The following is a 12168-nucleotide window of genomic DNA, read 5'->3' as shown; positions in this document are numbered from 1 at the left end:
GAAGACATTGAAGTTAAGTGACTTATCTTTGTTCGCACAGCCAGCTATGTGTCAGGGGCAGGACTTGAACCCAGATCTCCTTGACCACAAAGCCAATCCTTAATTCACCGTAAGGACTGCACTTCTTGGTACCCCTATCTTAAGTTAATGAAACGGGACCCAAGCCTCAAGTTGTGTACATCTTAAATACTCAGATTAACCTCCTTTCTTCCCTATCACAAAGAATCATACACTTAATCATTACAAGGAACAGAAAGTCCAATCCAATTCAACAAACATTTATTGAGCACCCACTGTGTGCAAAGTACTGTGCTAGATACCGTGGATACAAAAGTTAAAACAAAGCCAGCCCCTGCTCTCAAGGAGCTTACAGTCTACAAGAGGTCGGAGCACGGACACAAGAGAAGTAAAAACAGGGTCAGTGGAGGAGGGTGAGCGCACCCACAACTACTGAGTGGATTGAGGAGCCCCTAGCTAGCTAGTAGGACAGAGCTGTAGGTAAGCCACATACATACATAGCGCGATACTTACATGTCATGTTGACTAGCTTGTCAACATGATGCTGCTCTTCTCCATATCCAAGGTACCCATCTGCCACAATCTCCATGTACTGCAAGCAAGACCAAACACAGAACCAGCATAAGAAGAAAAACTCTTGAAAAGGTGAACTGTGATAAAAGATCATGCACTTCTCAGAATGAACCGCAGGTGGCACCCCACGGCCACAGATCTGTTCCCACGGCTCCCTGGCAGTACCTGATAGACAAGTGAAAAAAAAAGTTTCTCTTGAATTCACTGCCCTCTGTTAAGGTTCTAGGATCACTGATTCAGAGCTAGACTGTAGAAAGCATCTGGTACATTTCTACCATTTACAGATGAGGAAAGTGAGACCCAGAGAGAATTTCCTTGTTCAAGTTCACAAGTGGTGAGCAGCAGAGCTTAGATTTGAACCAAAGTCTCCAATTCCAAATCCCGAGCTTTGTACCAAACATCAAAATGTAGGTCTAATATCATTACATCAGGTGTCTGATAGCAGACCAGAGCATAAATGAGGATATGTACATGGACAAAGAGCATGTCAAATGGGGATTGTTTATATTCTCAAAACTCCTATACTGACTAGTCATTTATAAAAAACCAGAGCACGCATCTGGAGTCAGGAAGATCCGAGTTCAAATCCTACTACAAGATAGTTATATGAGCTTTGTGACTCTGGGCAGGTTCACCTCTGTGGATCTCAATTCCCTCATCTAAAATAGCATCTACTTCCCAAGATCATTGTAAGGACCAAATGAGATAAAGTACTTTGACTGATTATACTGTTCCATAATGATCAAAATCATGTCAAACATTAATAATATGCTATGAAATGAATTTCCAAACATAATAAAAAACTGTAATCTTGGCATGCTGGTTAATTTAATATTCTGGATACCTGAGAGTGTTATACTCAAAGAAATCTCATAAAATAAACTTCATAGTAATGCTCTGCTGAACATAAATTATTTTCTCCTGGATGATTCAGAAGGCACTTAGTTTCCTCTGGGCCACTAGTAATAACTGGACAACATACATAGTGTAGGAAATTTAGGATTCTGAGCTAAAATGCGAAATTGTAGGCCTGCAATTTCTGTTTACTATTTTGGTTTGTTTTGGTTTTTTGGTAAGGCAATTGGGGTTAAGTGACTTGCCCAGGGTCACACCGCTAGTAAGTGTTAAGTGTCTGAGGTCGGATTTGAACTCAGGTCCTCCTGACTCCAGGGCCAGTGCTCTATCCACTGTGCCACCTAGCTGCCCATGTTTTGTTTTTAATTGATACAGAACACCCTCCCCTCTACTAGCACACAAGCTCTAAACTAAAACTGCATTATTCCATATTTCGCTGTTAATTGTTCCATAGTATGAACACCTTCACTGGTTTTGCATAAAGGTGCCACCTTTATGAGCTTGGGGTTTTGGTTTTAGGGAGTTTTTTATTGTTTTTTTCTCAGATCCTATTTGTGTTGAGGAAATAAATGGGAACCAGACCAACCAGGCTGTCTCATATTTCTTCCCTTGACTAAACTAAATTATACATGACCTTTTATACCCTTTCTAACTTCAATTGGCAGACTCTTTTCAATCCAATTAAGCAGAACAGAAAGTCCTGGGTGTTGGCCTCCAAGAGAAGGAGACTGGTGGCTTTATTTTTCTGCATGACTGTGAGCCCCACCTGCTGCCCCACGGGCAGCCATGGGAATATATCCACCCTGCCCTCCAGGACATCATGAGGAGTGAGGAGTTGTCTTTTCTTAGGAACATACTGACTGCCAGAGGGCCAAAAAAGAAGAACAAGGAAAAGTCTCTTACCTGGGCTAGGTTTTTCAATCCCCCCCCAAGTTATGGAGAATTTCCTAACAAAAGTAAAAAAAAAACAAACCAGCATTCACATTCATGAGGAACAGAAACCGTTTTTTTTAAAGGCTGCCAGGGCAAAGGGGAGTTATCATTTGCACACTTCACCTTGTTGTGTTTATATATTACAATATGAATCTGAAAATACCTACATGTGCATTATTAGTATCATTAAGAGATGACATCTAACCCTCCCCAAAGTAGCACTCATACTGCCATTCTGCTTACTCAAATTGATCAGAATAGCAATATTATTTTAAAATAAGGTCTTTTAAAAATCTAAGGAGAAAGGATGTCAATAAGAGTCTCTTGCTATTTCATACAAGCTGTCAAGTAACATACAGATCTTAAAGCCAAGGATTTTCCTTCCCCTTTTAAAATTAGCCAAAACATTGTGTGGCATTTAAGGAGGTAAGGAGCAGTTGATGTGATATTTGGGGTAGAAAAATAAGAGGGCAGGGAAATAGCTGGGAAATATTCTTTAACGTTTATGGATAATCTGCTTACTTAGAGAAGTAATGACATCACAATTCCCTCTCATTTTAATTCTTTAAAACGCAGTTGGCAAGGGACAGAATACACTTTAGAAGGGCCAGTAAAAATAACAACAACAACTCTTCTTCCTAATGCCTTGCAAATGTACTGAAGAAGACTTTAAACTGAACAAGGCAGAGCAGTTGATAAATTCGTGACTCAATTTAAGTACAATTTAATCCCTCAAGGGTAGAAGAAGTGACAAGGGAAATTTATTCTAGGCTTGATTTTGTTGGGAAAAAAGAGAGAGAACTGGTTGCTGAAGCCTCTGGATTTGGGGGACAAATTCATGATAGAGAAGGAAAGCCAAGTGTAATATGACATACAACTTGAGAGAAATGATTATTAGATAACAAGTTACTGGGAAGATCCCTGACCTTTCCCAAAATGTTAGTTATCTAGGTGGAGTTGTTATCCCACCCAACTAGAAAACCTCATAAAGAATTTAATCTAAGATGAATTCCAGCCCATTGTGTTCCACTCAGCTAGGTGTGGGCAAGGGGGTAGATCCTTAGTCAAGACTGCCCAAGACTGGGAGTGATTTGGAAGTAAATGACATAATTAATGGCACATACCCCTAGCCCCTCATTAGAATAGGTCCGCCTCTCTTTATAATATTCACTCTTCTCATTAACTGTTAACCAATCGGAGTTGATTGCCACCCTTCCAGTAGGAACACCCACTCTTCCAAGGGCATATAAATAAAAATTCCATGAGGAATTTTTGGCATTCGAGAGTATCGATGATTCCCTTTATTAATTATTGTTAACATGATTAATAAAATTATTAATTACCCAGAACTATCTCTCAAACTTTTTATACACCACAAACGTCACATGAAGGATAGAAAAGGAGGCCTGAAGTGAGAAGAGCTGGCTTCAGATCTCCCTTCTGACAGCAATCTGACCATGGACAAGACCCCGCCCAAGCCATGGGCTTCCTCACTGTGAAATGAGGCCCTATGTCACAGGATTTTTGTGAAACTTTACTAACCTTAGAGCCCTACATAAACATCCATTGTGATTTCTGTTATTAATTTGGGAAAAGAAGATGCCAGAGAATCCAGAGAAAGGGTAGGTAACATCTTGGGACTTTTTGCAGGAAAAGTCAGCTGAGCCAAAAACTTTAAAGAAAGAACTTCTGAAAACACCGGAAGAAATCATTCTGATCAACAGGGAAAGAAGGACGACATGGATACAAGAGGGAAGCAACAAAACACTCAGATTCTAAACAGAGAAGATGGACATAAAGGATGACCCCAGGCAGAAGAGCAGCATGGCCCCAGAACTGCGTCAGGAACGCTAAAGCCCAGCCCAAGCCCGGGCTGGGTTTTAGCTTGTTTTTTGTTTGCTTGTGATTGCTCTGGGTGTTGTTGGGTTTTTTCCAAGAAACTTGGGAAGCAAGAGAAGGGTCAAAGAAGGGTTCGAGTCATAGCTGAAGATGGTTGGGGATGATGATAACATTGGGAAGATTGTTTTCTGATCCAGTGATAATGTGAATAATGGAACAAAAATGTTTAGCAGGGAATGGAACAAGATAAGCAAGGAAATGATTGAGCAACTCTCTGGCTGTCCGTAAAGACCTCAAGTCACCAGGCAAGATGAGTAACATCCCAGGGGACTGAAGGAACTGGCAGATGGAACTGCTGAGCCGCAGCAGACACGGGAGAGTGGGAAATGTGTCACGGGACCAGCAAACGATCCGAGTTCAAAAAAGGGAAGAGGGAGGACCCTGAAAACTGTCCCTCGACTTGGCCTTCTACTTCTGGAAAAATTCTATACTATGTTGACAAAGGAACTGTTTGCAAGCCCTTGGGGAGGAAAACAAGGCTCACTAAAATCCAGCATGGATTCACCGAGTCCTGGTCTCCCAGACTCAGCTCTTGATTTTTTTTTTCTTTTTTTGGCAGAGTAATTCTATCAGTAGCTGTTAGGTGGCAAAGTGGATAGAGTGCCAGGTATGGAGTCAGGGAGAGTCCTTCCTGAGTTCAAATTGGGCCTCAGACATTTATCTGTGTGACCCTGGGTAAGTCACTTATTCCTGTTTGGCTCAGTCTCCTCATCGTTAAAATGAGCTAGAGAAGGAAATGGCAAACCACTCTAGCATCTATACCAAGAAAACCCCAAATAGGGTCAAAAAGAGTCAGAAACGATTGAAACAACAACAAAAAATATATTAATAGATCAAGAGAATGTTGTAGACATGCAGCAACAAAGCCTCTCGGCCTATGCTTGTGGGTAAGATGGAGCAAAGGGGATGGAGACATTGATGAGTCACTGTCAGCTTCAAGGGAGGCCTGTACATTTTCATCAGTGACTTGGACAAAGCCACAGCTAACTCATCCAGACTAAAAGAAGATCTTGGGGCAGCTAGGTGGCACAGTGGATAGAGCACCGGCCCTGGATTCAGAACCTGAGTTCAAATCCAGCCTCAGACACTTGACACTTACTAGCTGTGTGACCCTGGGCAAGTCACTTAACCCCAATTGCCTCACCAAAAAAAAAAAAAAATCTCAAAGAGCTGGAAAGATAGGGCGAGTCAAATGAGATAAAACTGAAGAGGGGCTCGCCATCCCGTTTTACATTTGGGTTTTCAAAAATTTAATGCACAAAAATGGAATCTCCATGGTTGGACAACAACTTCTCATGAAGACATGGGTGCCTGAGTGGACTTGCAAGCTCGATATTCACCAACGACGTGACCCAGACACAAAAAGTCAACGCCGTTCAAAGGAGCTGGGAGCAAGGGAGGTACTAGCTGGCCTACACTCCTCCCTGATCAGGCCACAGAGGAAGTGCTGAGCTCAGCTCTGGACAGCACAATTTAGGAAGAGCCAGAGTGTGTCCAGAAGATAACAGACAGAATAATGAGAAGATGGAAAACGCACCACCCATGGACCGGCTGGAGGAACTGCAAATGTGGCCTAGAGAAGCAGAAATTCAGCAAGGACGTGATAGCTGCTCTCGGGTATTTGAAGGGCTGTCAGGTAGAGGAGGGACGAGGTTTCCTCTGGGGGCTGCCAAAGGCAAAACCAGGAGTAAATGACAGAAACGTCAGAGAGGAGGCTTTAGGCTTGATGAGAGAAAAAACCCATCCCAATGTGCCAAGGCAGCAGGTTCTCCCTCACTAGGGGTCTCGGAGCAGAGCCTCGGGGTTAGAGATGCCATAAACAGGACTCTTGCTCACGTACATGATGACGATGGCCGCCGACATCCCTTCCTGCTCTTAGACGCTGTGATTCTGCAGGGACGTGAAGGAGCCCTCCGAAATGTTTGCCTGTCACTGCCTTCCTTACTCCAGGGGAGACCCGGGAAAGAGCCACCTCTTCCCATCATGGAGCGGGTTGTTGGGGGGAGCTTGGTCACGAGGCAGGACAGGCAAGCGGCAGCCTCCCAAGTCTACCCAGTCGGGTCTTCAAAGCATGCTGGGCACCCACCACTCACATGCAGGTGGGTTTAAGGTCCACTGTTTGTGGACTTGAAACACATCTTAGGAAACACCATTTGCCCCCAAATCACAGATGTCACAGGTGAAGCACGTTCAAGGAAATAAAGCAGGCAGGGTCAGCGTCACAGCCCAGGGCCTCACTCGACGGAGAGCGACAAATTGCATGTTAACTTATTCAGATTGTGACGGGATCTCCTCAGTGCCCAGCTGCCAACTCGCTACGCCGACACCAGAAACAGCTCCTGCCCTTCGCGTCTGCTTCATGCTTGTTCATGTACACCAACAACTCCAGGGACTGACTTCTTCTCTTCCATCTGACTCACAACTTTCTTCTAGCCCTTCATGAACTGACTTCACTACTTCCGACAGTCGCCACCACAGCAGACTCTTGGCCTCTGACACTGCCAATCTTACCTTGAAGAGGAGCATGGGAAACAGGGAAGTGCTTTGGTTCTTTTGTGTGAAGTGAATTCCCAGAACACCCTTCATGTCCATATTCAAATGTAAGTACAAAAACATATTCCAAAGTCAAGTAAAAATGGCCCCTTGGGTTGTCTGTCATTTTAGATTCCTGGCATCTTCACATTTAAGCTCTGTGAGGTACGGGGCCACTTCATGTTTGACCACATCCCCAGTGCCTGGCACAAAGAACATGCTAAATAAATGTCCAGTGACTGACTTAGTGATTTATAATAGCAATCCTATACACAATGGTCTCTGAACCATGGCCGTGATTTTATCTAGAATACAATAAAATAAACAGCTCCAAAATTCTGTGATTGTATAATTCCATTCATGAAGAAAAAAGAGCGTCCTATTGTTGTTCTAATATCTTACTCTTACTGTGACAATAAACACTGCACACCCCAAATGGAAATCAGCAACAACCAAAACCCATCCTCTCAAGCAGCGGGGAGAGCGGCTTCATAGGGACTTCCCAATCTTGCTGGTACCATGAGGGCTTCCTCTTGATTCAGGAAGCCAACACGCTTAAGCCCAGCTCCCACAGAGAACACATCCTCACCCAGCCACGGAGGGCTCAATTCCAGACTGCTTTATGACCCCATCACAGTAGTTTGTACTGCTAAGTCTGAGGGGAACCGAGAGAAGGGAAGGCAAGTGTGAGACGCAACAAGAAAGCCAGGCGTGGATAACCCTTCCTCGGGTGTCTGGAGTCCTGTCTGGCTCCCCTGGCCACAGATGAGAGGGAGCATCTTAGGTGAATGCAGCTGTTTCAAAACTGCTTTGGTCCCAAAGTCTAACTACTGAAAGGGGGATCCTCGGGATACCTTTGGGGTGGTGGTAGTCAAAGGTTCCCCCAAAACATGAGGAACCATCTACAGGGGATTGTCTTTGGTGTGAAGCTAATAATCCATAACTTTTCATCTAATTCGAGAGGATGAGATCTACCAGGACCTACCACTGATGTCACATCTAGGCTCTTGAGCGATCTGATCTAGTTAAAAGTTGATGGAAAGAAGATTCAAAAGATGGCTGGACAGTCAGACAAAGGAGTTGGGCTTGGTGCTGCCATGAACCAGGAAAAGGAGACGCTGGATGAAGGGAATTGAGAGGGAAGAAGAAAACCACCTAATATGGGATAAGCTAAGAGCCCAGAGGATAAAAGAAATCAAAAACAGAAACTGGCAGCTAAAAAGCTTGGGGAATTTGAAGTAGGCTGAGGGCCCAAGACAGGGGGAAGTCAGGGGGGGAGCCTTGTCTACAAGAGTCAGGCATGGAAAGCAGGAAGATCAGGTGACCAGGCTAGACCAGGGCTGCTTAACATTTTTACACTCGCAACCCCTTTCCACCCATGAAATTTTTACACAACCCTGGGTATAGAGGTATATAAAATGGGTATACATAACCTTTTACTGTTGCCAAATTTTTCACAACCCCCATATTCAGTTATGTGACCCCATGACCCACAGTTTAAGAAGCTAGGGTCTAGACATCAATGGGGTGTGGAGAGTGAGGTTTTGTGATGAACTTGAACCCAACCAGAAAGAACCTACCTCCCTTATCTCAAGGACCCAGGGCTAAGAGGGAAAGCCCAACTGGTCAGGGAGTAAGCAGGGCTGGGGTGGGAGTGGAGAGGAGACCTACTTGTACAAGGATGAAGCTGGATTCTGTTAACACTAAGTATGGGAGCTACGCTCCGCTCCCAGAGGCAAAGGGAGATGGACAGGATGCTCTTTTCTCACGGCCATCGCGGGGATCATGTGGCGTGAGGAGACCTTGGATGCTTTTGTTACAGGGCACAACAATGTCTGAGGTCATTTTATTGCCATGTGATTGTACAATGTGGCAAGGACAATGCCTCATGCTACACCAATCTGCTAAGATCAAGCACGCCAAATTAAGCAAGGCCATCCATACTTTGGGAAGCTAGCCAATGGAGTCTGGCGCCAAGGTGTCATCAGCCCTTAGCACAAAGAGAACATCTAGAGAGGGGATATCCAGTTTGCCTTCCCTCAGGGCAGTCTGGATGACCTACTATTGAGGCGGGAGACCAGAGAGGAGGATTCTAGCCCGCCTACTGAGCACTGATTATCAGTCACCGAAGACCACCACAACCTAGGAAGAATGAAAATCGTGGATCACCCAAGGGGCACGGAATAGGACACAGTGGGCACAAATTGTTACATGATACTATGAATGGTGACCATCAAAGAGATCTCCGACTGGAAAGAAAGTCGGGTAAGAAGAGTGAAGGACAATCCACGGGCAGCCCAAGTCCTGTACTGTGTAATGTACTCACACGATGTGAAGAGATCAAATTGAAGGCCCTTAGCACACTGCTGCTGCTGCTGCTGCTGCTGCTGCTGCTGCTGCTGCTGTCTGACTCTTTGTGACGCCACTTGGGGTTTTCTTGGCAAAGATATTGGTTTGCCATTTCCTTCTCCAGCTCATTTTGCAGATGAGCAAAGTGAGACAAACAAGGTCAAGTGACTTGCCCAGGATCATACAACTGAGAAGTGTCTGAGACCAGATCTGAACTCAGAAAGACGAGTCTTCCTGACTCCCGTGCCAGCGCTCTACCCACTGTGCTCCCTAACTGTCCCCCCACCCAAGCACACTGGGTAATCTCTTTAGGGGGATTAATGGGACTATGCGGGCAAGAGGTGAATAGGATGAGAAGGAGTGGCTGGGTTATGATCTGTCCTGGTGGAAAGAAGATTTTCCTATTCAAGATCCACTGGGACACTAAAATAAACAAGAGAGAAGTGAGGGCTCTGCTTTGGTCCTAAAGTCCAACTACTGAAAGGGGGATCCTCGGGATACCTTTGGGGTGGTGGTAGTCAAAGGTTCCCCAAAACATTGAGGAACCATCTACAAGGGATTGTCTTTGGCGTGAAGCTGATAATCCATAACTTTTCATCCAGTTAGAGAGGATAAGATCTACCAGGACCTACCACTGATGTCACATCTAGGTTCTTGAGCAATCTGATTAATCCCAATTCAATTAGACAAATGTTTATTAAATGCCTGCTAAATGAAAGGCCCTGGGGACAGAAATCCAAACTGCACAGACCCTGACCGATCTCCAGGAGTTTACACCTTAAGCAGCTAAGGGGAGGGTGGTGTTAGGCACCCGGATGCAAATCATTCCAGGGCATAACAAAAATAAGGGGGATTCCCCTTAGGAGAGCACACCAACAGCAAGGGCGAGAGGGCAGGAAGGCCTGAACAACAACAGCTGCAGTGAGGGTGGCAATGTGGGGAGAGATGTCAGAGGTATCACAGAAAGGGACTGAGAAGCCTCAGCAGCAGGCTGGATGGGGCAGGCGAGGAAGAGAGAAGCGTCCAAGAGGATCCAAGCCTCCAGAGAGCTGAGAGGGTGGCTCCAGCAACAGAGGAGAAGGCGACGGGTCAAGTTTTAAAAAAGTGGAGCCCTAAGTCCCGATTTCCAGATGACTCTGGTCTTGAATGGGGGCTAGAAAGAGGAAGAGAGAAATCTTGCCAAGCCCCAGGCTTGTCCCTAGGCTGCCTCCAAAGAAGCCACACTCGCACCCAGCAAAAGCATCATGGGCCAACCCTGTAGGCTGCTCACCCCAGAATGAGCTCGCAGGGCTGCTCAAAAATGATTTTCCATTAGTTAGAAGTGCCAAACACTAATTAAGACCGACTAGAAATGCAGTTGTCTCAAGTGAGAAGGTAAAAATGACAGACCACAATAAGCACTTTTTTCTGTCCAATTCAAATTTTGCAGAATCTCCTTGATTATCATGAGAGGGTTAGAGATTTGGAAGGCACCCGGTTGTGAGGGAGAAAAACCACTCCAGAAAAACATCTCATTTTCTTTTTAATAAGGGAAAAACGACTGTGGCTTTTTTTTTTTTTTTCAAACCAACCTGATAACACGGATCCCTCATGAGTAATCTCAGGCAGATTAACACTCTCAGAAAATGAATTGATGGGGCTCGATTAACCCACTCTCTGAAAGAAAACAAACAGTGTTGTAAATGTCAACCAAAGGAATCCCTGTGATGAATCATATAAAACACAGATTGCAGAACAAGGAACAGTGATAAAAATAAATATCTGCCTGATTCATTCCAAACTAACTCTAAAAAATATCACATGGTACTACTAGTCAACTTTTATGTACAGTATTTATAAGTCTTATCATCTCTTTATTACAATGTATCTACAAATAATAGACGCATAGGCTAAGAGAACCCAGTAGAAGGTAGGCACCTTGCAGGTAGGGACTGCAGGGGCTTTGTCTTTGATCAACAGCCCTGAAATCAGCATCCCCAAGCATGTGAGTGTTATTGAATTGAACTGAATCCACATTAGATGCCTATTTAGATTAAAAGTCACTAATGAGGTGGTGCTCAAATAAATACTCCTTGATGGATTGGTAGAAAGGAATAAGATACCAAAGACATCTTTACTAAGTGTAGGAAGTTCCACCATCTATACAGCCTAGAACCCATCCTGTGTTGGAGGGGATGTGGGAAAGCTGGGATGCTGATCCACTGCTGGTGGAGCCGTGAAGGGATCCAACCATTCTGGAGAACAATCTGGAACTGTGCCCAAAGGGCTATAGAACTGTGCCTACCCTCTGGTCTAGCAATAGCACTGCTAGGTTTATATCCCAAAGACACCCAAAATGAAGGGGAAAGGACCTATTTGTACAAAAATATGGATAGCGGCTCTTTTTGTGGGAACTGAGAACTGGAAATCAAAGGGATGCCCATCCATCGGGGAATGGCTACACGAGCTGTGGTATATGACGGTGATGGAATATTATTGTGCTATAAGAAATGACAAGCAGGATGACTTCAGAAAGGCCTGGAAAGACTTGTATGAACTGGTGTATAGTGAAGTGAGCAGAACCAGGAGAACATTGTGCACAGAGACAGAAATACTGTTTGATGAAGAACTGTGAATGACTTAACTATTCTCAGCAAGACAACCCCAAAAGACTAATGATGAAGCATATTATCTACCTCCAAGGAAAGAACTGATATTGACTGAATAGAGACTGAAGCATGCTCTTTGTCCACTTTCTTTCATTGGTTTTTCCTTTAAATTGAGTCTTCTTAGACAAAATTACTAAGGTGGAAATATTTTATATAACTGCACATGTATCACCTGAGGTGCTTACCACCTATGGGAGGGGGCAGTTAGGGAGGGATCGAATTTGGGGCTCAAAACTTTCAATAAAAAATGTTTGAAAAATCAAACCAAAACCAAGTATGTCATCTTGGAGAGGAGCACCGGGAACACCACGGCTTCCATGTCACATGTCTGGAGAAGAAGGAGCCCTGGGGGTCCTTGGGC

At 44.5% G+C, this 12168-nt stretch overlaps 1 protein-coding gene across 1 annotated transcript in view; it reads right to left on the bottom strand.

The window, feature by feature from the left end:
• NEK10 (NIMA related kinase 10) overlaps positions 1–12168 on the bottom strand; it is a 241392-nt gene that overhangs the window by 183406 nt on the left and 45818 nt on the right. The window contains 4 exon segments of the mRNA XM_043969156.1: positions 532–610; positions 2350–2373; positions 2376–2393; positions 10731–10815. Of these exon segments, the coding sequence (XP_043825091.1) occupies positions 532–610; positions 2350–2373; positions 2376–2393; positions 10731–10815 (206 nt within the window).

The sequence above is a fragment of the Dromiciops gliroides genome, chromosome 5 (assembly GCF_019393635.1).
Source record: "Dromiciops gliroides isolate mDroGli1 chromosome 5, mDroGli1.pri, whole genome shotgun sequence".
Taxonomy (NCBI): Eukaryota; Metazoa; Chordata; class Mammalia; order Microbiotheria; family Microbiotheriidae; genus Dromiciops; species Dromiciops gliroides.
The sequence above is the reverse complement of the archived record's forward strand: the minus strand, read 5'-3'. Positions and strand labels throughout refer to the sequence as shown.